The 24,542-nt window shown below is 43.6% G+C and overlaps 1 protein-coding gene across 1 annotated transcript in view; it reads left to right on the top strand.

The window, feature by feature from the left end:
- mfsd4aa (major facilitator superfamily domain containing 4Aa) overlaps positions 1-24,542 on the top strand; it is a 51,376-nt gene that overhangs the window by 6,757 nt on the left and 20,077 nt on the right. Inside the window, 4 exon segments of the mRNA XM_069941971.1 lie at positions 14,126-14,324; positions 16,897-17,139; positions 23,884-23,920; positions 23,923-24,042. Of these exon segments, the coding sequence (XP_069798072.1) occupies positions 14,126-14,324; positions 16,897-17,139; positions 23,884-23,920; positions 23,923-24,042 (599 nt within the window).

Genomic DNA, 24,542 nt, shown 5'->3' with positions numbered 1-24,542 from the left:
AATTCAAGCTCACCAGAAGTTTCCAACCTGGTGCCTTTCTCCTTTATTTAACTCTGAAGGTTGTGAAACTGGTTTTGTTTCAGGTAGATTGTGGCAATGTGGCTACAGGAACTCATTGACATGCAGCATTGTTAATATTTTTTTTCTTGGGGAGAGCTACAGGGTGGCTTGCTTACATTCTAGATCTGTGGATTCTAGGTGACCTAGTGCAATGTCAGACCCTCTGAACTTGCCACTGGGTGGGGCAATCTGAGAATTGTATGACCCAGAAATGGGGACACCACATTGTAGAAGCAGGAATCTGGGGTACAAAAACAAAGGAACTCATTGGGTCAAGCAGCATCTGGGGAGAGAAAGTGTGGTCAAAGTTCTGGGTAATACTCAACATCAGGGACTGAGCCCTGCAGAGGGAAGCTATGAAGTGATGAGGAGTGAAATGGGATAGTAGGTAACTGGTTGCAATTAGATGAGTGAGGGAGGGGGAGCTATGAAAAACGGTTATCCGATGCCAGTTGGTTGTTGGGGCAGGATGAATGTAGAGACATAGGCTGAATGGTGGGCAGATGTAGCCAGGAAAGGGAAGAGAAAAGGTGATCCAAAGGAGAAGAAAGCCAGGATAATAGGTGCATGTGTGATGAGTAGATGGAACTAGGTGTGAATGGGTAATGGTGGGGGGTTGTGGGGGGGGGGGGGTGGTGGGTGGGAGGAAGGAATTGCTGCAAATAGAAAATGTGCACAAAGGAAGAGTGAACTTCAGTTGACCAGTAGGTGTAGGAATGGAGGGAGCGGTGGGGGGGGGGGGGGGGGGGGGGGGAAATTTACCTGAACTTGAAAAACTCAATTTTTACATCTTTGGGTTGCTGTCCACCCAAGCTGTTTGGCCCACCAAAACCTTCCCACCTTAAGAGCCCTATTTTCCCACCAATTTGCCCACCTTAGGACTTTATCTTCCCATGCATTGCTGTTAAAGTATGCATCTAAATCCCCTTCTACATAGTTATTTTTTTTCCAATTCCACAGCCTCCTCTGGCCACAAGTTCTCGATTTCAAAACAAAAAAAAAAACTTGCCTCTCTGATCCATTTAATACTTCTTCCCTCTCATTTGAACTTTGGTCCTCTGGGACCATTGTTACTTGCGAAGCATTGTGTTCTGTTGTTTATCTGAGTTTCTGTGTGCTCCTGGTGGATGCACGAGATTCTCGGTGCCATCCTGCCTGTTTCTCCACTTGAACAGTCATGGTCCAGGGATTCCAGGATTCATTGAGAGGTTGCCAATTTTTAGAGGTTTTGGAAATGTTCTGATTTTTTTTTCCATTTTTTCACCTGGTAATCTCTTCTCTTACAAGTTCAGGAGTCCAATAAACCACATGGCCAGAAAAAATTGGAAGAATGCTTTTGGGCTTTCAGTGATGGGAAATTGACCTGGGAATGGATGGTAATGTTGATTTATTTATTCTGCTCATGGCAGGATGTTGCACAGACAAACTTTCAATGCTGGATCAGATAGTTGGTCTGATGAGCCAATGTTAGTCAAGGAGGTAATAAGATTAGCAGAGCAGTATGGAAATTTTAGAAGGACCCAGGCTCAACTACCATTGTAAAAACAAAATGCTGGAGAAACTCAGTAGGGTAAACAGAGTACTTTATATAGCAAACATAAACATACATCACCAATATAGGGGTGGCATAGTTGGTTTAACAATTAGCGCAACACCTTTACAGTGCTAGCAATTGGGACCAGACCGGTTTTTCAAATCCTTGCGCTGTCTGCAAGGAGTTTGTATGTTCTGCCGTGTCTGCGTAGGATAATAATTTTAAATTCAAGACTTTGTTGAGTTGGAGCCATATCAGGAAGTCAGGGTAATAAAATGGATGTGATTTGCCATGAGTTAGGACCAGAATTTGTGGTAAGTGAAGGATGTTCAAGTGGCCATAAAAGCATGGACTAATTGGGTATGGCAGTCACAAACATGGTTATTTTAAAAATCACTCATTGAAAGGTTGAGGGTACACCTCAAATGTGGTGATCTGAATGTAGCAAATATGTTCCAGTTGAAAGATTTATTACATCAGGCCCACTGCCCTGGACTTTCCCCTTGGCCTTGCAAATTTTGTTTCTACTGTGAAATAACCTACAAAGTTCAATGTTCAGATTTATTGTCAGAGTATCATATACTGGCCTCAGATTCTTTTTCCTGCAGGCCAGGCAGAATTTCTACTTATTGTAGTGCAAACAAAAAACTGTAATCCAGTAAAGATATGTGTGCAAAACTGAGGAATGTAAACCAGAAGGAGTGCAAACAACTGACTGGCGTGATACAGAAAATAAATATTCATCAATAAATAATGTGCAAATAATGTCCTTAAATGGGTCTCTGGCTGAGTGGAGGGGGTAAAACTGTTCCTGAACCTGGTAGTACAAGTCTCGTAGCACCTGTACCTCTTTCCTGATGGTAGTTGCGAGAATGCAGTATGTCCTGGGTGATGTGGATCCTTGATGATTGCTGCTGCTCTTTGACGACAGATTTTCTCGATGGTGGAGGTAGCTTTGCCTGTATTGTCCCAGGCTGTGTCACTTTATTGAGACTGTTGCTGTCGTACATAATGAGGGGAGTGCTGCACTTTGGAAGCGCTGCCTCTCAGTTGTCAACTGTCCTCTTGGCAGGATATTTAGGATCAAATGAATATGCTTTCGAAGAATAAACAGGTCAATACTGTACTTGCCCTTCAGTCATCACTAATGCAGTTTTGCTACATTACAACACTATCCATAACATTACTTCTGGTGTAAAGTGCTTTGGAACAACCTGAGGGTTGTGAAAGGTGATATACAAATTCAAAACTTTATTTTTTCTCTTCATTGTACTTGACAGACAGCAGGGTTTCATTAGGGTTGAATTAACACCTTGAAACATCTTTTGATATTTCAAACAACTTCACAGAAACGGAAGTACTTCACTAATAGAGATACCTCAAATGGGGAAAGAATACACCTCTGACACATTTGCACTGCTGTCATTAATGCCCTTAAGAAACCTGAGTCACACCAATTAATGTGTTTTAATCTTTGCAATATTCTTGTCAAAGCATGTACATCTGTCACAATTAGATGAAATGAGGATCAAAATGGGTGTTAAAAGAGGAAGGATATTTTCTCATGTGGAGGGCAGATAAGACATGGACTAATGGGGTAAAACACCCTCATCTTGTGGTCTAATTTCTATGCAGTAGTGTACATCACAGTTACGACCAATGACAGGTAATGAATATACTCAATGTAACTGAAATAAGAAAGGAAAATGCTGGAATTGCTCATTGGGCCAGGCTGCATCTACAGAAAGAGAAACAGCTTGAAGACTGCTATCAGAACTGTTCTGCCAGGCCTGCTGATCGTTTCCAGCAGTTTCATTTCTTGGATTTAGATACTCGTTGCACAGACTGCTTACCAAGGGGAAACCACCATACAATGGCAAAGTCACTGTTAAGGATTTGAGGTCCAGAAACATTGGTTCAGATGCATGAATTCAGGTCCCACCTTTGTTGCTGGGGAATTTAAATTCAGTTAATTTCATAAATCTGGAATTTTACACACACATATATAACACAATGGTGGCCATAAAATTACTTAAGTGTTGTAAAATCCTTTCTTGTTTGTTAAATTTTTAAAAAATCCATAAGATATAGAAGCAGAAGTAAACCATTCAGACCATCGAGTCTGCTTTGCCATTCCATCATGAGCTGATCCATTCACCCACAGCCTCAGTCCCCTGCTTTCTCCTCATAACCTTTGATACCCTGACTATTCAGATACCCACCAAACTCTGCCTTAAATACATCCAACGACCTGGCCTCCATGGTAGCAATCCCAGAGGTTCACACTCTGGCTAAAGAAGTTCCTCTCTTTTAAATGGGTGCCCTTCACGCCTGAAGTTGTGCCATCTTTCCCTAGACTTTCCTATCACGGGAAATAACTTTTCCACATCTATTCTGTCCAGAAATTTCAGCATTTGAAATTCTTTTTTGAGATTCCTCCCTCATTCTTCTGAACTCCAAGGAATACCATGGAACAGACTTCCTACGCCAATTCCTTTCATTCCAGGAATCATTCTTGTGAATCTGTTGACTACCAACATTGCCTGTTCTGACTTTTATATGATCCAAGATCTAACAATGCAATTCACCCTTAACTATCACCTCAGTTCAAGGAACAATTGGGGATGTACATTGCTGCAAGTCTACAACTTGTGAATGAATGTAAGACCAATACGTGGCTCTCTCTCTAGGACCAGAGGGCACAGCCTCGGAATAAAAAGGAAGTCTCCTTAGAAAGGAGATGGGAGAGATTTCTTCAGCCAGAGTGTGGTGAATCAGTGAAATTGATTGACGTGGACGGCTGTGGAGGCCAAGTCATTAGGTAGATTTAAAGCAGAGGCTGGTAGGTACTTGTTATGTAAATGTGTCCAAGATTGTGGGAAGAAGGCAGGAGTATGGGATTGAAGGGTAACAAATGGCACCAGTGGCGTAGCGGTTAGTGCAATTGCCTTTACAGCACTAGAGATCGGGACCGATGTTCGAATCCCGCTCTGTCTGTAAGGAGTTTTGTACGTTCTCCACATGTGCATGAGTTTTCCCCAGGGGCTCCGGTTTCCTCCCCCATTGGAAATGTGCTGGGGGGGGGGTGTAGGTTAATTGGGTGTAAATTGAGCAGTACTTACTCGTGGCCTGAAATGCCTGTTCATGTTCTGTGTCTACATTTAATTTAAAATGTATATATCATGGGTCAAATGGCATAATTCTGCTCCTATGTCTTGTGGTCTTGAAGTAAATGGGTGGGCAAGATGACAAATTACTTTTAGAAATGTTGAGCCTTGTGTTTATGCAATCACTGGTGATTTAATAAGTCTTTACAGTGAAAACATAGAAGTAGGAGAATCAAAATCAGCCCTCTAATTCTGTTCCAACATTCAACTAAATTCTACCAATGTTCACATCGACTACACTTCATCCTGCCTTCTGCAAGGGTGTCTCCATTTCCACACGTTTGTTCTCAAAATGAGGCTTTGCTCATGGACTACTGAAATGTTCTCCTTTATGAAATGCCTTGCTCTCCAGTGTAGTTGCTTAAGCCTCTTTACATCTCCCACACATCTGTTCTCTCCCTCTCCTCTGTCCCTCTCCCTGGACGGAAGCATACCCTGCTTCCAGCATCTCATCCTTCAACAGTACCAAAGGGCCCAACAACCATCCTCTTCCCTTCTTTTTTTTTCTTTTCAGCTTCCCACAAAGGTGGCTCTATGTGACTTTTGGGTGCGTGGACTCCCCTGCCCCCCCCCCCCCCCCTACAATCTCTCTCTCTCTGTCCTCAGGCCTTTTCTTTGCAACCATAGAAGTCATAGCACATCTCTTCTCCATCCACAAACCTATCAGACTCCCTACTCACATATAGGAATTGGGGGAGATTTTTATTTTTTGCATTTTGCGTGTTGATCTGAATTGTATTGTCTGAAAGGAGAGTGAGAACACATTCAGAATTGTGAGGCATGAGATTAATTGGGTTGCTCTTTCAGAGTTATCCAGATGGAAGTAGTGCTCTATGACTCCGAGTCTTCATAAGCTTGATACTAAATATGTTTGAGCCTCACAGAGGCTTAAAGTCCTTAGCCAAAGCAGAATGACAGTGGAGTTATAATCAGCCAGGATTATCACTGTAACCAGATTACACTCCCACTATTACTTGTACCTCCAAGAACAAGTGACACACATCAGTCCAAGACAGTAGAGATGGTAGAGAAGGGTTGACGGATGGGGTGAATACCTAGTAACAAGGGCAATGAGTGGACTTTTTAAGTCTGAAAAATGATTGCATAAAACAAAGGGAAGCTGATCAATGTGTGTAGGTTGGGGAGGGTGTAAGTTCCTTAAGGCAATGTAATACAGTGTCTGGAGGCTTTCTGTCCAGCTGATTTGATTTTGATTTTGCTTCAAACATAAAAAAACATTCCTTTCTGTCCTTTGTGCTTTTCCTTTAAATGCTCGATGTTTCAACCATATTTTATGACAGTCATTTACATGCACATTAATCACTCCTTGGCCAAGGATGTTTCTCCTAAATTACGTCTTGAATTTCATAATAACTATTCCATAGTTTTAATCCCATGCAGTGGTGAAAAAGCTCATCACAGATTGAAACTAATTTCTTGAGTGATCCAACAAACCTGCTGCCCCCACTTCCACAGACCCTGAGTGACCAGGCAGTGATGCATTGGGTTCAATAACAGATTTCCCCCTCTGTAGTGCAGTTGATGGAGACTTTCCACATCTCCCACACATCAGCTCTCACCCTCTCCTCTTTCTTTCCCCCCCCCCCTCCCTTCCCAGGACACAACCCTGCTTCCAGCATCTCGTCTTTCACCACTTCTTTTTCCAGAACAGATCAATGGTGGCAAGGGCAATTTTTGTACCCTCATCATGGAGAAAGTTGGGGAATGGAATCAATTTAATCAGCCATATGAAATTAATATCAAACAATTCCAAATGAGAGGGGGAAATAGTTCATTTCTATGGCACTGTTCTCACATCAGGGTGCCCAAAAGCACCGAGGAGATGAAGTGTGTTTGTACATATTTGATGTTTCAGAATCGTGTTTCAGTTTGTGCTAATTTTTTATTCTGCCTCACCAACCTTGCCAGCTCGTGGAGTAAGCATTTGATCAAAATGTGCTTTCTTTTTTATTTATTATGGAACTCCGAGCTGGATTCTAATTAGTTAAGCACATTTCATGGACACCTACACAACAGCAGGCAATGGATATACTCATCCCTAATTTAGATCCCAGGAAGTGAACCATCCTGTTCTCCAAAATGCTTGGTGCATGGTAGGATTGATTGCAATATATTGTCACCATTTTTTCCACTCGCCTCTACCTGAATTTCCTCTAAATGGAAATTGATTGTTTCTCAATTAGTGGGAATCTTGTTTTATTTATTTCCACATCGACTTTATGCAATGTTGCTACTGATTCAGCAAGCAATACAGAGCAAGGTGAAACAATTAACTGCTTGCTATTGATCAGTGGCTTAATGGTTAGCAGTGTACAGAAGTTCAATTGATATTTTGGGATGTAAAGTAATCCTACAGTACTTGGTGATAAATGGCAGATGGTCAGAATACATCAGAAGTGCCTCATCATTCATTATCTTATCATTAGCTGAATGATTGCTCAGAATTCTAAGTCGAGTTGTGTAATTACAAAAACTGAGCTCTCCTTAGTTGTGTTCCCAAAACACCTTCTATTTACTTCCCTTCTTCCCAAAAACACTGCCTCTCTGGATGATAACGATTGTCAACTAATGAGTCCTTAAAATAATTATTTTGCTGACCATCGTGACTGGAGATCTGTCAGGTCAGAACATTACTGCCATTTGACGAACATCCACGCTCTGCCCTCAGTTGTTGCTAGCCATTTCAATTCCCTGCCCCATTCCCACACCAAGCTGTCTGTCTGTAGCCTCTTCCACTGCCAAGTGAGAAAAACACATTGGCTGCCTACCTCTCAGAATCATGTCGACCTCTATTAAGTCTCCTCGCTGCAGAGAGTAAAGTCTTAACCCTGCTAATCTTGTCTCGCAAGACTTTTCCAATCCAGGCAACATCCTGATAAATCTGCTCTGCACCTCTCCACAGCTTCCACATTCTTCCTTTAATGAGGTGGCCAGACTGAACACAATATTCCAAGTGTGGTCTTCTCCATTTTCAGGTGATCCTCTGCCCCTTCCTCTTCTGATCTCCCCAATGTCCTCTTCTTTCAGAACTCCAGTCTGCTGTTACCCAGTTTCTTTCCCCACTTCTGCCCACTTCAGCTATCTATAACCAACATCATCCTCCCACAGGGTTTTTTCCCTCTTTCCTGTTGCCTCCTCCCCCTCCCTACTGTTCCCATCTGTCAACCACCCTTGCCATGTAGGGTCCCATTCCTTACCTTCTTATCAGACTTCGTATTTCCATCTTTCCCTTCCCCACCAGATTTTCTGCCAATCAACTTCTCCTCACCTGGATCCACCTATCATTAGGCAACTTTTGCCTCACCCCTTGTGCTCACTTCTTTATTACTGACTATCACCCCTCTGCTCTTTCCTTCCTGAGGAAGGGTCCCAACTACTGTCCATTTCCCTCCACAGATGCTGCCTGCCCTTACTGCTGACTTCCTCTGCTAGTTTTCCATTGCCATTTAATGGTCAATTTTGATTTGTGCTTACAGAAGGAGTTGCTGCAAAAGAATCTAGGCTTATCAAGTCCATAAGTAAATAGCTCTAGACAAATTGGCTGTATTGTTTGCAACAAACACTTTCCAGTCATCTACACCTTTATCTGACCTTGAATGTTGATGTTGTTACTGCCACTACATTATGTTCAGATAGCATCATGACTTTGCAGATCCCCAACTTTATAATTTCCCAAGGCCCTTCGGGAACCTGTTCTATTTTGGCACCTTGCACGTCCCATGATTTCTTCATTGATGAACCTGCCTTCAGCCAAGTAAACCCTACATTCTGATATACCCTCACTTAGACTCGTCTTTGGTTCTTTAAGACTTTGCTTCATCCTTCCTCTTTGATCAACTTTTTTTCATCAACTTCCCTAATGACCTCTTTTGACATGCGTTCTAAGGTCCTCAGTGCGAATCACGCAGCTACCCAACCACACATAATGCACATACAGACAAACGATACATATGCAGCACAAGTATTCATATGTACAAATAAATAAATATTGCTTTGCAAATATCAGAGTCTCAGATGGTTAGTGTGAGCAGTTCCTTCGGTCGTTTGGCATTGCCAGTGGGTAGAAACTGTTCCTCAGCCTGGTGGTGTGGCTCTGTAACTCTTGTATCTCTTTCCCGATGGGAGCAGCTGGAAGGTTCTGTGTGAGGGATGGAAAAGGTCTTCTATGATTTTGCATGCCCAATGGTCCCAGTAGATCATGTTGATTGGGGGTGGGGGAAGAGAGACTCTTGTGATCCTCTGCCACTTGTGGTCCTGTGGATTGACTTCTGATCAATTTCTCTGCAGCAACTGTATCACACTGTGGTGCAGCTGGTCAGGACATCTCAATATGATGGTGGCTGGTAGTTTTGCCCACTTCAGTCTTCCCAGGAAGTGCAGTCACTGTTGTGCCTTCCTGACAATGAGGAGATGTTAAGTAAACTCCAAGGAACTTGGTTCTCTCCACTACAGAGTTATTGATGTGTAGTGGAGGGTGTCATTCCTGGTCCCCCTGAAGTTTACGAATACTCCCATGAAGTCTCGTGAATATTTTTTGAAATTAAAGATCATCCTGTTTAGGACTGAATCTAAGATGGGTTGGATTCTTAACTATTTCTGTTCAATCCTACTTTTTAAAAAATGGTAAAAGGCCCTTCTGGCCCACAAACCTGTGCCACCCCAAACACCCAAATTAACCTACAACATTGAAACTCTCAATGTTCTGATTGGGATTCTCAGATTATCTCCTCTAACCAGGTGCATCCTGTATCAAGTTCTAGCATGGCTTTCTGCAAGGTTCCTCTTTCCCAAACAATGTGAAGGTCACTTTGTTTGAATCTATGCACATGCCAGGCCTGCTTAATCTGTTTGGATGGAGATTCTAAATTATGATTGTTTGTCCCATTCATAGTCAGACAATTTCTTCCTAACCCCCACCTCCTTGCCATGAAAACTTAACTAAATATAACATATCCTTCAATTGTCCTTTAGGTGATGTGTGTGCGGTTCCCAGCTGATAGTAGACTTATTTTTGATTGTTGATTTAACTGCACATGACTTAACAAATAAAGTAATAATGTGCTTTCCATTGTAATGCACTTAACTTGTGTTGCTGTTAAAATTCTTGACGTAAAGATGTCACTTCAAACTACCATTGATTTTTCTTTTGTAGCCTGGATAATTCTTGTTGAATGAAGTCATTGTTCACTTTAATGAGTCACTGTTGTGAATTTCAATGTTTGCTTGAACAATAGCATGTATTTTTTAGGTGTTTTGTTCATTTGTTCACAGACTTCTTCTGAGCCAACAATCTCTTGTGAAATTACAATTCCAACCATCATGGGATACATGTTGTGGCTGGGCAGAGAATTGGAGGGGGAAACCAGGCAATAAAAGGGACAAATGGTCACAGCTTTGGTTCCCTCTATAGAGTGTTGAATACAAGAATTCCTATGTGCCACTTGTGTGGGAGCACTGCACTAAAGCACTGCACATTGCCTTGTGTGATTTACAAACCGGGACCCTGACTGCTCTCTCAAGCAAATATGTCGTTCCCTGGCACTGCTCTGGAGAAGCTGGCAAATATTTATCACTCACACAGAATTGGTAAAGGAGAAAACGTGGCCATTGTTGTACAGGGATTATGGTCAAATAGTGCCTTTATGTCGCAAAGGTAAAGATATACCACCAACGTTTCGGGCTTGAGCCCTTCATCAAGCCTGAAATGTCAGTGTTGTATTTTTACCTTTGCCACATAAAGGCACTATATGACCAGCATTTGTGTGCTTTTTTTTTCATTTAACCACTGTGTCATCAGAATCCTGTGCTTCACCAGTGTACATTATGGGATCTTGTGTATAAAAAAAAGTATTACATCAGCTGTGAAGCAGCTCTGCTTGACCTGAAGCTGTGAGCTCTGTTAAAGAAACGCTATTTCTATCGTTCAAAGCTTGCATGTACTGCAATGAAAGAGGCTGAAGGTTGAACTGATAGAAGTATATAACATTATGAGAGGCACGGATAGGGTATAAGGAAAAATCTTCTTCCCCATGATAGAGGTATCAAAAATCTGAGGGCATAATGCTAAGGTGAGAAAGGGGATCTCAAGGGAGTGTTTTTTTTCCCCACACCAAGTGGTTGATAACTGGAATACGCTGCCAGGGGAGGTGTTGGAAATGGATGGAACCTCTGCATTTAAGCAGAATTTAGGCAGAGACTTGACTAGGCAAGGTATAGGAGGGACAGTCCGGGAAATGAGATTTAAGTAGATGGGCAAAAGAATTAGCATGGATATAATGGGGCGAAGAGCCTACTGTGCTGCTCACCTCTAGCGTGGTAGAAATTTTAAATTTTAAATTGGACATACAGCATGGTAACAGGCCATTTCGGCCCACCAGTCCGTGCTGCCCAATCTACACCCAATTAACCTACATCCCCAGTACATTTTGAAGGGCAGGAGGAAACAAGAGCCCCCTGGGAAAACCCACACGGACACAGAGAAAATGTACAAACTCCTTACAGACAGCGTGGGATTCGAACCCCTGTCCCGATCACTGGCGCTGTAAAGACATTTCGTTAATCGCCATGCCAACTGTGCTGCCCTATTAGCATAGTAACAGTTCTGTGGGTCCACGAACCCATTTTGCCCAAATACACCCAATTATCCTACAGCCCCGTGTGTTTTTCAGGGTGGGGGGGGGAAACCGGGGATCACATACAGACTCCTCACAGACAACACTGGATTCAACCCAGGATGCTGATGCACTAACCACTATGTTAAGAATGCCGTCCAAATTTGAGTAGAATGCATGGGGGTAAGACGTCCCAAATTGTCCATAATTTAACCTGCAATATTATGATAGATTTTCCTTCTTTCAGCTCCTTATAACTTCAGAGGTAAAGAGGAAACTCCCCCTCCAACCAAATGGCTGTGTTGTTTGTCCTTTCTGCCTGCAAAGAGAGTCTGTCCCCACTCTTTGACTGAGTGTGTCCTTTACTATTTGTTCCATTGTCAAATGTTTTGTATAAATACACTTACCTAAAGACGAACAGGTTTCTAACCAGTATGTGCTCTGAAAATCCACAAGGGAATAAACATGCTGCTTCCTACCCAAGACATTGCAATGTAAGAGCTTATCTCTCATTGTATGTAATATGTAATATATTGACAACAAATAGCATGCATGTAAACAGTTTAAAAGTATGAAAGCATCTCAAGATACTTTACAGGAAAGTCTTTGGACACTAAGGTGGATAAACAGATATTAGGACAGGGCACGAGCACTCAAAATTCATTGGGTCGGGTTATACAATGTGGAAACAATCCCTTCGGCTCAATTCGCTATGAATTGAGCAAGGGACGTTTGAACCATATCCCTGTAAACCTTTCTTTTCTGCATACCTGCCCAAATGTTTTTAAATGTTGATATTGTGTCTGCCTTTTCCCCAGCAGGTCGTTCCATATACCTACTACCCTCTGTGTGGCAAAGCATACATCTCAGGACTCCTTTAAAACTTTCTGCTCTGAACTTAAAGTCCAAGGGTGGCCAAACGTTTCATTTTTAATTTAGACACAGCACGATAAACAGGTCATTATGGCTCAAGAGTCCATGTCGCCCAATTACCCTACACACCACCCCCTGCCCCCCCCTTCCCAGATATGTATGCGTAGGGGAAAATGGCTTGTTACCTTGCTGAATGTCTAAATTAAAAAATTCAAAATGAAAAGGTTGGCTACCTTTGCCTTATAGTTTTAGTTTCTCTGAGCCAAGGGGAAAAGACATTGACAAAGCAATAGTTCAGCAGGTGGACCCCTCTGTAGTTATCACATTTGGATTTTTTTTAAGATGGTCATGATTTAAACCATCTCAAATCCTCCTCCTTGGAGCTAAAAACAATGATATTGTGAATTTGTGGCTATAGCTCTTCATCACTTGAGTTTTAGAACTTTAACAGGAATATTTGCTCCTGAGGCCTTTTTTTTAGTTGGAAAGTGCTTGACCAAGAAGCAAAAAACAAAGGTGGCTGATCTGTGGGGTGGAGTCAAAGGCACTCACATCAAGGGCAGTCAGATCTGAGGAGGTCTTTGTAGTATTCCTTCCAGCAGGATCTGACTGCCTCTCTGTCACTGGCAAGTTCACTTCCATTCCTGGCTCTCTATGGAGTGGCCTTTGGACCTTTGTGTAGTAGTTGTTTGAAGATCAAAGCATAAAGATGAAGGGTTTTATAGGTTAACAATGAATCCTGGATTTCCTACGGGAAGCACCTCAAGGCACTGGAAAGATGCAGCCCATTCTGTCTCCGCAAAATGGTCTGAATTCACTGCAAGAACAAATGATCAACGTCCGTGTCCCTGACGTAACAACATGATTGATGCCCTAGTTATGGTCAGTTCGTTCTATTGGCCAGCTCACTTCACTTGCATGCCCAGCCCCAAACCCTCAAAATAGGCTCTTTGTTCTGAGTTCCATCACAAGATGAGATCACTAGATGGACAGAGTGCACTGAGACCCTCATTGAAATGCAGCATCTCCAACGACTCCCGTGGTTGCTCAGAGCAGAGAAAGATCAGTTGGGATGGCATTGACAACCTCACATCCGTGCTTGCACAAGTGGCTCACCACCTCTCCAACTCCCCATGTGCCCACTCCTTTTGCCTCATCTGCAGGAGAGTCTGTGATGCCCAAACAGTCTTGATCAGAAATCTCCAAAACTAGAGTGGAAGCACGTCATCCTCAATCACAAGGGGCTGCTTAAGAAGCAAATGGATCACTGAACGTTCTCAACCCTTGCTCAGTAATCTCATACCAAAGGATATGTCCTCACTACACTTGCTTCTATTATGTCAAAACTTTGGAGATATAGATTTAGATCAGTACGGACAATGTAACTATTTATGGTGGTCAATTAGAAATTTAGCTGCACAAATGGCATAGTGATTAGTGGTAACACCTTTAGAGCACCAGTGTTCGGGACCGGGGTTCGAATCCCGTGCTGTCTGAGAAGTTTGTATCTTCTTCCTGTGTCTGTGTGAGTTGTCCCTGGGGGCTCCGGTTTCCTCCCATCATTCAAAGCATACCAGGGTTGTAGGTTAATTGGGTGGCACAGACTCAATGGGGAAAAAATGGCCTGCTACTGTACTGTATGTCTAAATTTTAAATTTAATAATTGATTCTCATTTTTATATTCAAGGTTTGAATCACTGATGTTGGTGATAAGTCTATTCACTGGTAGCGTGTTTATTTGAACAGCTAATTTATTTTGGTTGGGGAAAAAAAAGGAGTATCTTGGCTTGTCCCACCAATAGTTAGACCATCCTTTCCCCATATCACACCTAATGAGGATTTGCAATTATCTTCTCCAGATTCTCCTGCTCCCTGACTGCACTGTTTGTCTCCACGCTACTGATATCAGCTGTCTTCTCCATCATCCCCTTCTGCAACAATGTGATCATCCTTGCCTTTGTCCTGGCAGTGGCTGGGTTGGCCATGGGCTGTATTGACACCATTGCTAATCTGCAACTGGTCCGCATCTATCAGAAGGATTCGCCCATCTTCCTCCAGGTTGGCAAACTTGCTAATACTGTAATTGAGATGTGTTCATTGATATGATTTACATTGATCTTCACTGGAAGAGGTTCTGTGTCGTATTGGAAGTAAACCAAGCCTGATGAAAACACACCTGGCACATTGTGTGCCATTTTGATCTCGATACCTGAGGAAAAAATGCACAGCAAGATCCCTGGTATCCGGAACCTATGGGGATTTGGTAGATGCCGGATAAGTGTATTTTCCTGTTGCTTGAGACTTGCTCTTACAATGGCTAACTAATGCACTTGCATTAAGAATAAACATCTTAAAAGACAAAAATGCTATACTTAGGTGCATTGAACAAATTTCATTTGCCTGAATTTATAAACCTTAAAGCACTTTATTTTCAGTCACATTCTTTTAAATCATTTTGCCGTCGCTGCATCTGAAGGTTCGTCCCTTTCCACAGAGCTGCCCAAAAGGCGAACAATAACATCAGATAATTAATAACCACCTTCCCCTAATTTAGAGTCTTACTAAGCAGAGATAAGAAGGCACTTTAAGAGAGTCACCCCAATGGCGAGCAGCATCAACTAGCCCTTCATCCTGGGCGACGCCATTTTATTCAAACGCAACTTTTATTCAAACAGCTGCAAAGCGTGGCCAAGGCACTCTTTTGGCTGAATATTTGCTCCCACAGTCACCAAAGGTTTATGTGTTACTTCAGAGAAAATTTACATTTACAATTTTAACTAAGAATTTTTAAATTATTATTTTATTTTTATTTATTTTAACTTTTAAAATGTCTTTTCCTTTTTTTTTGCTGGTTGCTTGAGGCTGCCAGTTGCTTGAAATTCTGAATACAGAGATTTTACTGTACATGTTAGAGAACAAAGGAACAGACTGGTTCCTGGGAGAGACTGGGTCGATTAGGCTTGATTCACAAGAGTTCTGAAAAATAAACGAGGACACTTCATTGAAATGTTCAAAAATTTGACAAGCCTTTGACAAGGGTCACAGTCTCATAATGTGGGGTAAGATGTTTAGAACTTGGAGGAAAAATTTCTTTGTGCAGATGATGGTGAATCAGGAATTCTGTATTCTTAGGCTGTGATAAACAAAGTTACTGAATATATTTTCCAATGAATTTCCAGGCACAAAAGTCATGAAGGGGTGTGAAAGGAGAGCTGAAGTATGGTATTAAGCTATTTAATTGGCCTGAATTAATTGAATGATGGAGCAGGATTGAAAGGCTAAATGGCCACACCTGCTCCATGTTTTTCTCCACACCATTTTTCCAGAATAAATCGAATAAGAGCACCAGAAGAGGAACAAGTAGGCCCATCAAGATTACTCTGTTTATTGTCGTAAACTTTCCCACCCAGTATCCACATCCCAAGCCCATCTATTTCCGCCTTAAATGTATGCAACAATTCAAGATTTTTATCCCTCTGTGGCAGTGAATTCAAAAGACTCACCAGCCTTGAGTGAAAATATTTATCTTGCATTAATTATCATTGCCCGACACTCCCATTGCAATACATTAGCATTCTCTGTTCAAGGAAAATAACCTTTCAGCATCTCCTCTATCATGCTCTCTAAATTTGTTCTGCTTCAATAAGATCACTGCTCATTTTAAACTCCAAGGAGCATAGGCAGCTTGCATTCAGTATTTTCTAAAGGAATAACCCTTTTGTCTCAGCATTAAATCATGGGTTATATCTCTCCGGAGGCAAGAATGGCCTTTCCTAGAGTAAGAAACCAAACCTGGGCACAATGCAGCTACTTTTACCACCCAAACTGAGTCCATTATATAGTGACCTGAAACGTTCTTGGTTGATGCAAAGAGAAGATGGCCAAACCAATTTTTTTTCTGTGTTAGAGATCAAAGGCAGCCTGATAGAAGTATTTTAAAGTTATGAGAGAGAGAATAGATGTTGGCCTTTTTCCCAGGGTGGAAACGTCAAATACTGGAGGGCATAGATGTACGGGATGTACGGTGAAAGCAGGAAAGATTTTAAAGGTGATGTACGATGAAAGTTCCCCCCCCGCCCCCCCCCCCCCCCCCCCTGTTGACGTCACCTACAGAGAGTGGTAGATGCCTGGAACATGCTGGCTCTGGATGTGGTGGAAGCAGAAATGATAGGAACATTTCTGAGGCATTTAGACAGGCATATGAACATCAGAGGATGGAGGGATACAGATCAGGTGCAGGCAGATGGTATTAATTTAAATTGGCATTGAGGCAAAACTTGGCAGCAGGTGGTGAGCACAATGTTGTTATAGCACCAGAGACCCGGGTTCGAATCTGACGCAGTCTATCAGGAGCTTGTACGTTCTCCCCTTGTCTGCGTGGATTTCCTCAGGATGTTCCGGTCTCTCACCCTCCAAAAACGTGCGGGGATAGTTGGGGTATTTTGGACAGCACCAGCTCGTGGGCTAGAAGGACCTGTTACCATGCAGTGTGTCTACGTTTAGGTCCAATCTGGCACAGACGTGGTGAGCTGATGGCCCTGTCGCTGAGCTGTGATATTGTTACTTTGCCTTCATTGATTGGTGACGTCCCTTGGCTTGTACGTGAAGTTCTCTCACCTTGTCCTGACAGGTCCTCCACTTCTGTGTTGGTTTTGGTGCATTCCTCAGTCCCATGATTGCAGATCCTTTTCTCTCCGAAACAAACTGTGTGCAGAACAACCTCACTTCCAATGGGACAGCCACTGATTTGAGGCACATTCGAAATTCCTTGTTAACCCACCATACGATGAATGAAACTGACATCGGTCTGGAGACCAATGGTCTTTTCATCTCAAATGTGTCCTACGCCTTTTGGATCATGGCTCTGATCAATGTGAGTACAATATGAATTAAGGGTTTTGTAACATTTGAAAAGGACGCCATGACACATCAAGTTATAAACTATGCTAGCCGGCGTCCGTAACTTCCCTAACTCGCACCCACTCGCACCCACTTCCACAACCATGTGATCTCCTGGATGAGGCAAAAAAAGGCAACAATTTTCTCAGATCATTAATCTGGAAAAATTCCTCTCCAACCTCGTCAGGCATTCCAAATCCGTTGAGGTCATCTATGCACCAAATGATATCTCTAAAGACCTTCCATATATGCAAACCAACCTCCTCTGCATTGACTCTTTCTGTACCTCCCACTGCCTTGGGAAAGCTGCAAACATAGTTAATGACTGATCCTATACCACTCGTACTTTCTTCTCTCCTCTTCCATTGGGCAGAAGATAAATATGTTTGATGGAATGTACTGCCCTATTTCAGCACTGTTTCTTTCCTACTGTTATTAAACTCTTATGTAGATCTCTCACTGGCAAAAGACGATGACCTTCTACTGCTTTGTAACTACTTTTCCCTCTGCCCTGCAGTATTTTTAAAGCTAGTCCCTACACAGTTTATTTTTTTGATACTGCCTTACCTGCTGAATTAGTTGACTTGCCTGCATAGCACACAAAACAAAGCTTTTGTACTGTATGTCAGTACATGTGACAATGAAACAATTCAATACTCTGCAATCTCCGTGCCCGTCATGAGCTGGTGCATCTGCTTCGTGAAAACATTCTGACATCCACCACATTGCCTGGTGCTCACAAACCACTCAGCAAAGCAGAACTTCCAACATCCAGTCTATTCCCACTCTAGTAAAGTTTAAACTCCTTCTTTCTTTGGCTTGGCTTCGCGGACGAAGATCTATGGAGGGGTATGTCCACGTCTGCTGTAGGCTCGTTGGTGACTGACAAGTCCGATGCGGGACAGGCAGGCACAGTTGCAAGGGACAATTGGTGGGTTGGGTGTTGGGTTTTTCCTCCTTTGTCTTTTGTCAGTGAGGTGGGCTCTGCGGTCTTCTTCAAAGGAGGTTGCTGCCCGCCGAACTGTGAGGTGCCAAGATGCATGGTTGGAGGCGATATCAGCCCACTGGCAGTGGTCAATGTGGCAGGCACCAAGAGATTTCTTTAGGTAGTCCTTGTACCTCTTCTTGGGTGCACCTCTGTCTCGGGGGCCAGTGGAGAGCTCGCCATAGAACATGATCTTGGAAGGCGATGGTCCTCCATTCTGGAGACGTGACCCACCCAGCGCAGTTGGGTCTTCAGCAGCATGGATTCGATGCTTGCGGACTCTGCCAGCTCGAGTACTTCGATGTTGGTGATGATGTCATTTCAATGAATGTTGAGGATGGAGCGGAGACAGCACTGATGGAAGCATTCTACGAGCCGTAGGTTATGCCGGTAGAGGACCCATGATTCGGAGCCGAACAGGAGCGTGGGTATGACAACGGCTCTGTACACGTTGATCTTTGTGTGTTTCTTCATGTGGTTGTTTTTCCAGACTCTTCTGTGCAGTCTTCCAAAGGCGCTATTTGCCTTGGCGAGTCTGTTGTCTATCTCTTTGTTGATCCTTGCATCGAATGAAATGGTGCAGCCGAGGTAGGTAAACTGGTTGACTGTTTTGAGTTCAATGTGCCTGATGGAGATGTGGGGGGTGGCTGGTGGTCATGGTGGGGAGCTGACTGATGGAGGACCTCAGTTTTCTTCAGGCTGACTTCCAGGCCAAACATTTTGGCAGTTTCCGCAAAACAGGACGTCAAACGCTGAAGAGCTGGCTCTGAATGGGCAACTAAAGCGGCATTGTCTGCAAAGAGTAGTTCATGGACAAGTTGCTCTTGTGTCTTGATGTGAGCTTGCAGGTGCCTCCTAACCCCTGTTTAAATGGAGAACTCAATCACTGGGAAAGACACACAGGCTTCAGTTATGTTTCTGATTCCACTAGGTTTCTTCAAAGGCTATATTTCTGATTTGAATGAGTATCAGAGCCAGCACTGAGGGTGCTGAAGGGGGTGAATGTGGAGGTACCCCACCAGCCTACTGCAGGAGGCAACCACTGTACCTGCAGGAGGGTAAGGGGACAAGACAACACCTGGCCGGCTGTCAATCAGTCGGCCTGAAGGGATCAAGCCCCACCCGGTCGGGTGTCAATCACCCTCTGGGATATAAGCCTGCGCCGGCCTCACGAAGCATCACTCAGTTACTGCAGCTACAGCCAGCCTGGTTCTGTGGAAGTCTCTGTGGATTAAAGCCTGTTGTACAGTCTTTACCTTGTGTGGGTCTGATTTTGGCTAACAGTGCACCACAGTATGAATACTTCTCATGCATGTGCATTGTTTGTCTAACTTCTATTCTAACTTGTATTTATATAAATATGTTCTGTGGTCCTGGAGAAACACTATCTCATCTTTACCATGTGAGCAGTAAAGGTGACTTGAGAATGTTTCCACTTTTCTTTGGCCATAGTACATGATCAAAGAAGCTTCTTCTGTTTATAAAAAAAAACTCATCTCTTCATCTCCCCTCTGCTTTTTTTTGTTGATTATCTTAAATCTGTGTCCTTGAGTTAGTCCCAACCACCATTGTTAAAAGCCTCCCTTGAACCAAGCATGCTGTTCTAATTACTCAAGTATCTGCAAAAGGGATCAAAGCATTCTTTATATTTGTTTTAAGTAGAGCATTTAATGTTCCCAATAACAAGAAAAGTAAATGCTTGAAGTGAATTACCATCACATTGTTGTTCAAAAAAGGATTGTGTCCTTCCTACATCATTTGCCAAGGTACACTGTAAACTTGCAACTGAAGCCAGTTTGTTTCTTTTATTGTCAGATGTTCACCCATCATCCCCATGCTTGCTGACCAACATTGATTAATAGTGAAGCAATCAAAACACAGAAATGCTAGAGAAACTCGGCCAGTCTGATGTTTCAAGCCTGAGCCCTTTACCTCTTTGGATGCTACAAGACCAGCTGAGTTCCTCCTGTATTTCTCTGTTTTGACGATAATTGCAGAGCCTGCAGACTTTCATGTTTCACTCTACTAGCAATGCTTTGATTTAAAAATTCTCACCTATACATATAATATATTCAATTCACCCAGACCCTGGAGGTCGGTGGCTAATGGAGTTTCGCAGGGATCTGTTCGGGGAACCCTGCTCATAGTAATTTTTATAAATGACCTGGATGAAGAAGTAGAGGGATGGGTCAGTAAGTTTGCAGATAATATGAAGGTTGGAAGCATTGTGGCTAGTGTTGAAGGTTGTCGTAGGTTACAAAAAGTTATAGACAGGATACAGAGTTGGGGGGGGGGGGGGGGAATGGCAGATAAAGTTCAAACCAGATAGGTATGAGGTGAAACATTTTGGTAGATCAAACCTGAAGGCTGAATACATGGTTAATGGTAGGATACTTAACAGTGTCGAAGAACAGAGGGGCCTTAAAACTCTCCAGGTTGCCATGCTTGTTGATAGGATAGTTAAGAAGGCCCATGGTATGCTGATCTTAATTAGTTGAGGAGTGAGTTCAGGAGTCATGTTGTAGCTCTATAAATCTCTGGTGAGGCCACACTTAAAGTATTGTGTTCGGTTCTGGTCACCTCATTACAGGAAGGATATGGAAGCTATGAAGAGGGTGCAGAGATTTACCAAGATATTGCCTGGATTGGAAAATAGGTCTTACTAGGCAAGGATTACAGAGCTCGGGCTTTTCATTTTGGAGTGATGAAGGATGAAAGGTAATTTAATAGAGGTCTACAAGATTTTGATCCACAGGTGTAGCCCCAACTCCTAGGGATGGCTGTTGACTTGCTGCTCAACTGCACAACATATACAGATTTTTTTAATTATCCATTAGTGAACACTGTCTTAAGATTAGAATATAGACCCATGCTTTTACTTGGGCAGCAGAGAGCTTTACTGAGCATCAAAAGTCCATACCTATTCTATAATTTTATTATTCTAAAAGTAGTCATCAACCTGCGTCCTATGCGAGTTACGTCCACCCGCACATGTGACCGATTTATTTAAAAAAAAATACTGTACATATGCTGAGATTCTTCATTAAAGATTCATTTTTTTGAAAAATTGCTTTAATGCCTCATTAAGGCATGCAAATCTGATTTACCACCAATCCTTTGGTCCCAATTATGGGGTGGTAAGTTGAGGGCTACCTGTATTATTATATGCCCCACCCCACTTCGTTTGTTCGGATGCTTTCCGACATTTTTCTAAACCTTAATGAAGGGCTCAAGCCTGAAATGTCGATTATGTATCTTTTACCTTTGCTACATAAAGGACCGGGGCTGCCACCTCCCGCTCGCTTTTGCCCAGATCGGGGCTGCCGCAGCCTACCTTCTGCTTGGTCTGGGGCCGCCACCCGCCTACCCTCTGCCTGGACCGGGGCCGCCGCTGCCTTCTCTGTACCCGGACTGGAGCCGCTGCCTCCTTCTTTCTGCCCGGACCGGGGCCTCCGCCTGCTTCGCTCTGCCGAGGCCGGGGCCACCGCCTCCCCCTCGCTTCTGCCCGGACCGGGGCCTCCGCCTGCTTCGCTCTGCCGAGGCCGGGGCCACTGCCTCCCCCTCGCTTCTGCCCGGACCGGGGCCACTGCCTGCCTCACTCTACCGAGGCCGGGGCCGCCGCCTCCCCCTTGCTTTTGCCCGGATCGGGGCCACCGCCTACCTTCACACAAAACTCAAAATGGTCAACCAGTTTACCTATCTCGGCTGCACCATTTCATCGGATGCAAGAATTGACAACGAGATAGACAACAAACTCGCCAAGGCAAATAGCGCCTTTGGAAGACTACACAAAAGAGTCTGGAAAAACAACCAACTGAAAAACCTCACAAAGATTAGCATATACAGAGCCGTTGTCATACCCACACTCCTGTTCGGCTCCAAATCATGGGTCCTCGACCGGCATCACCTATGGCTCCTAGAACGCTTCCACCAGCGTTGTCTCCGCTACATCCTCAACATTCATTGGAGCGACTTCATCACCAACATCGAAGTACACGAGATGGCAGAGGCCGACAGCATCAAATCCATGCTGCTGAAGATCCAACTGTGCTGGGTGGGTCACGTCTCCAGAATGGAGGACCACCGCCTTCCCAAGATCGTGTTATATGGCGAGCTCTCCACTGGCCACCGAGACAGAGGTGCACCAAAGAAGAGGTACAAGGACTGCCTAAAGATATCAGCCAGTGGGCTGATATCGCCTCAAACCGTGCATCTTGGCGCCTCACAGTTCGGCGGGCAGAAACCTCCTTGGAAGAAGACCGCAGAGCCCACCTCACTGACAAAAGACAAAGGAGGAAAAACCCAACACCCAACCCCAACCAACCAATTTTCCCTTGCAACTGTGTCTGCCTGACCCGCATCGGACTTGTCAGCCACAAATGAGCCTGCAGCTGATGTGGACATTACCCCTCCATAAATTTTCGTCTGCGAAGCCAAGCCAAAGAAAGTGAGACATAAAAGACACTGTTTGACCTGCTGAGTTTCTCCAGCTTAGTATTTTTACCTCTTCTATGACCACTTGATCCTGAAACAGGATGGCCGAATTAGAATATATTTGTAGCAAAATATCATGCAAAAGTCAGACACTTCCGGATGTTCTTCCCAATTTATGGATCGGGGAGAAGCTGAAATGTCTGCTGCAATCCCGAGTGACCGATGTAGTAATGGCTGCAGTTATGTTTGTACCTGCATTTTTCATGGCACCTTTGCTTCACTTCAGCACTCAGAACTCCAGCACAGGATGAGCTGAGCTGGAAGGGTACATGAGGGCACTTGATATCCAGCTCAGGTCACGAGGAGGCCCTATTGTCACCCTTTCTCCATTCCAAGGAATGCCACTGTAAGCTGAAATATTGAAGTGTGAGTACATTGCTCAATATAAGACCCACCAGCCACTCAGTGCAGTGACCTTCATTGCTGTACCCATGATGTACCTGATCCATTTCCAGCAGCGGTTATGAGATAATAATCAGAAGATTAAAACCCTCTTGCAGTTCAGCAGAAAACCTCATCCCAGCCATGACCATTCCTTGTGCAATTAAAGATCCTTTGTCTCACCTTCCCCTGGGAAAGCCAAGTATGTGTACAATCTCTCCAGTAAGGAAGGGGGATTCTGACTTTCGTGCAACTCTGCAAGGGAAGGATCCTTGGTCTATTGATGCAATCGTGAAGAAGGCTTGCCAGTAGCTATACTTTGTGAAATGTTTGTGGAGATTTGATACGTCACTGAAAACTCTTGAAAACTTCTACACGTGGACCGTAGTGAGCGTTCTGACCAGTTGCATCACTGCCTGGTACAGAGATGCCAACGCTCAGGACAAGTTTAAAAACTCCAGAAGGATGTTAACTCAGGCTGTGACATCGTGGGCACCAGATTTCACTCCATCTTAAGAAAGCAGCCCCCACCACCCAGACTATGTCCTCTTCACTCTGCTGTCATCGGGGAAAGGGGTGGGGTGGGGGAGAAAGGTACAGGAGCCTGAAGACGAGCACTTAGCAGCACAAGGACAGCTTCTTCCCCTCTGCCATCAGATTCCTGATTGAACAATGAACCACAGACACTGACTATGAATTTTTCTTGCACTATTTTTATTTATTTTATAAGGTGATTTACCACAAAACAATGAATCTCATGACACGTTGGTGATAATCAATTCTGATTCTGATATGGCTCAAGGCAGACAAGGTATTTCACTGGAAGAGTTAGTTCAATCTTTGTCCTTTTCTCTGCAGTTGCCAGTGCCTGTGGCTGTACTTTTCCTGATGTGTAAACAAGGATTTGGGGCTGCTGCAGCAAGAAAAAGGCACCCCTCTTGCCAGCTGAGGAATTGCCCCCAGACCTGCAAATGGACAGATTAACATCAATGCAGGAGAAGACCCTGGATGATCAAGGTTGGTAAGGTGAAAGCCACAAAGATGTGAAACAGTGCTAGCATTGCATGTATACGTATGCCTCGTCTCATGTCGGGAACAGTACTCCACGAGCCCAGACAGTGTTCCATTGTAGCATGTAATTGAGGGTGACACCAAGGAAGTGCTGCATGGTTGGCTGAAGGTAAAAGATTCTGTATCAAACGGGCAAATTATCTCACTTGTCTCCGCCAAATACTCGGCCTGCAGAGCATTTGGCAATTGCAGCACTCTTGGAGATCTTGCTGCGTATTAGCTGACTGGTATGTCTCCAGCACTTGGGAATAAGAACAGAAAATGCTGGAAACACTCAGTGGAAAGAGAGACTGTTTACATTTCCAGTCAAAGACTCTTCTCCAGAACTCAAATGTATTATCTTTGAGATATTCTGATCAACAGTGAGAAATAAACTAGGTTAATTATTCCATGAGAAACTAACATGAGAAAGATTTGACTAGATGCCACAGTATCAGATGGACGAT

This window comes from Narcine bancroftii, chromosome 5, assembly GCF_036971445.1.
Source record: "Narcine bancroftii isolate sNarBan1 chromosome 5, sNarBan1.hap1, whole genome shotgun sequence".
NCBI lineage: Eukaryota > Metazoa > Chordata > Chondrichthyes > Torpediniformes > Narcinidae > Narcine > Narcine bancroftii.
The sequence above is the reverse complement of the archived record's forward strand: the minus strand, read 5'-3'. Positions and strand labels throughout refer to the sequence as shown.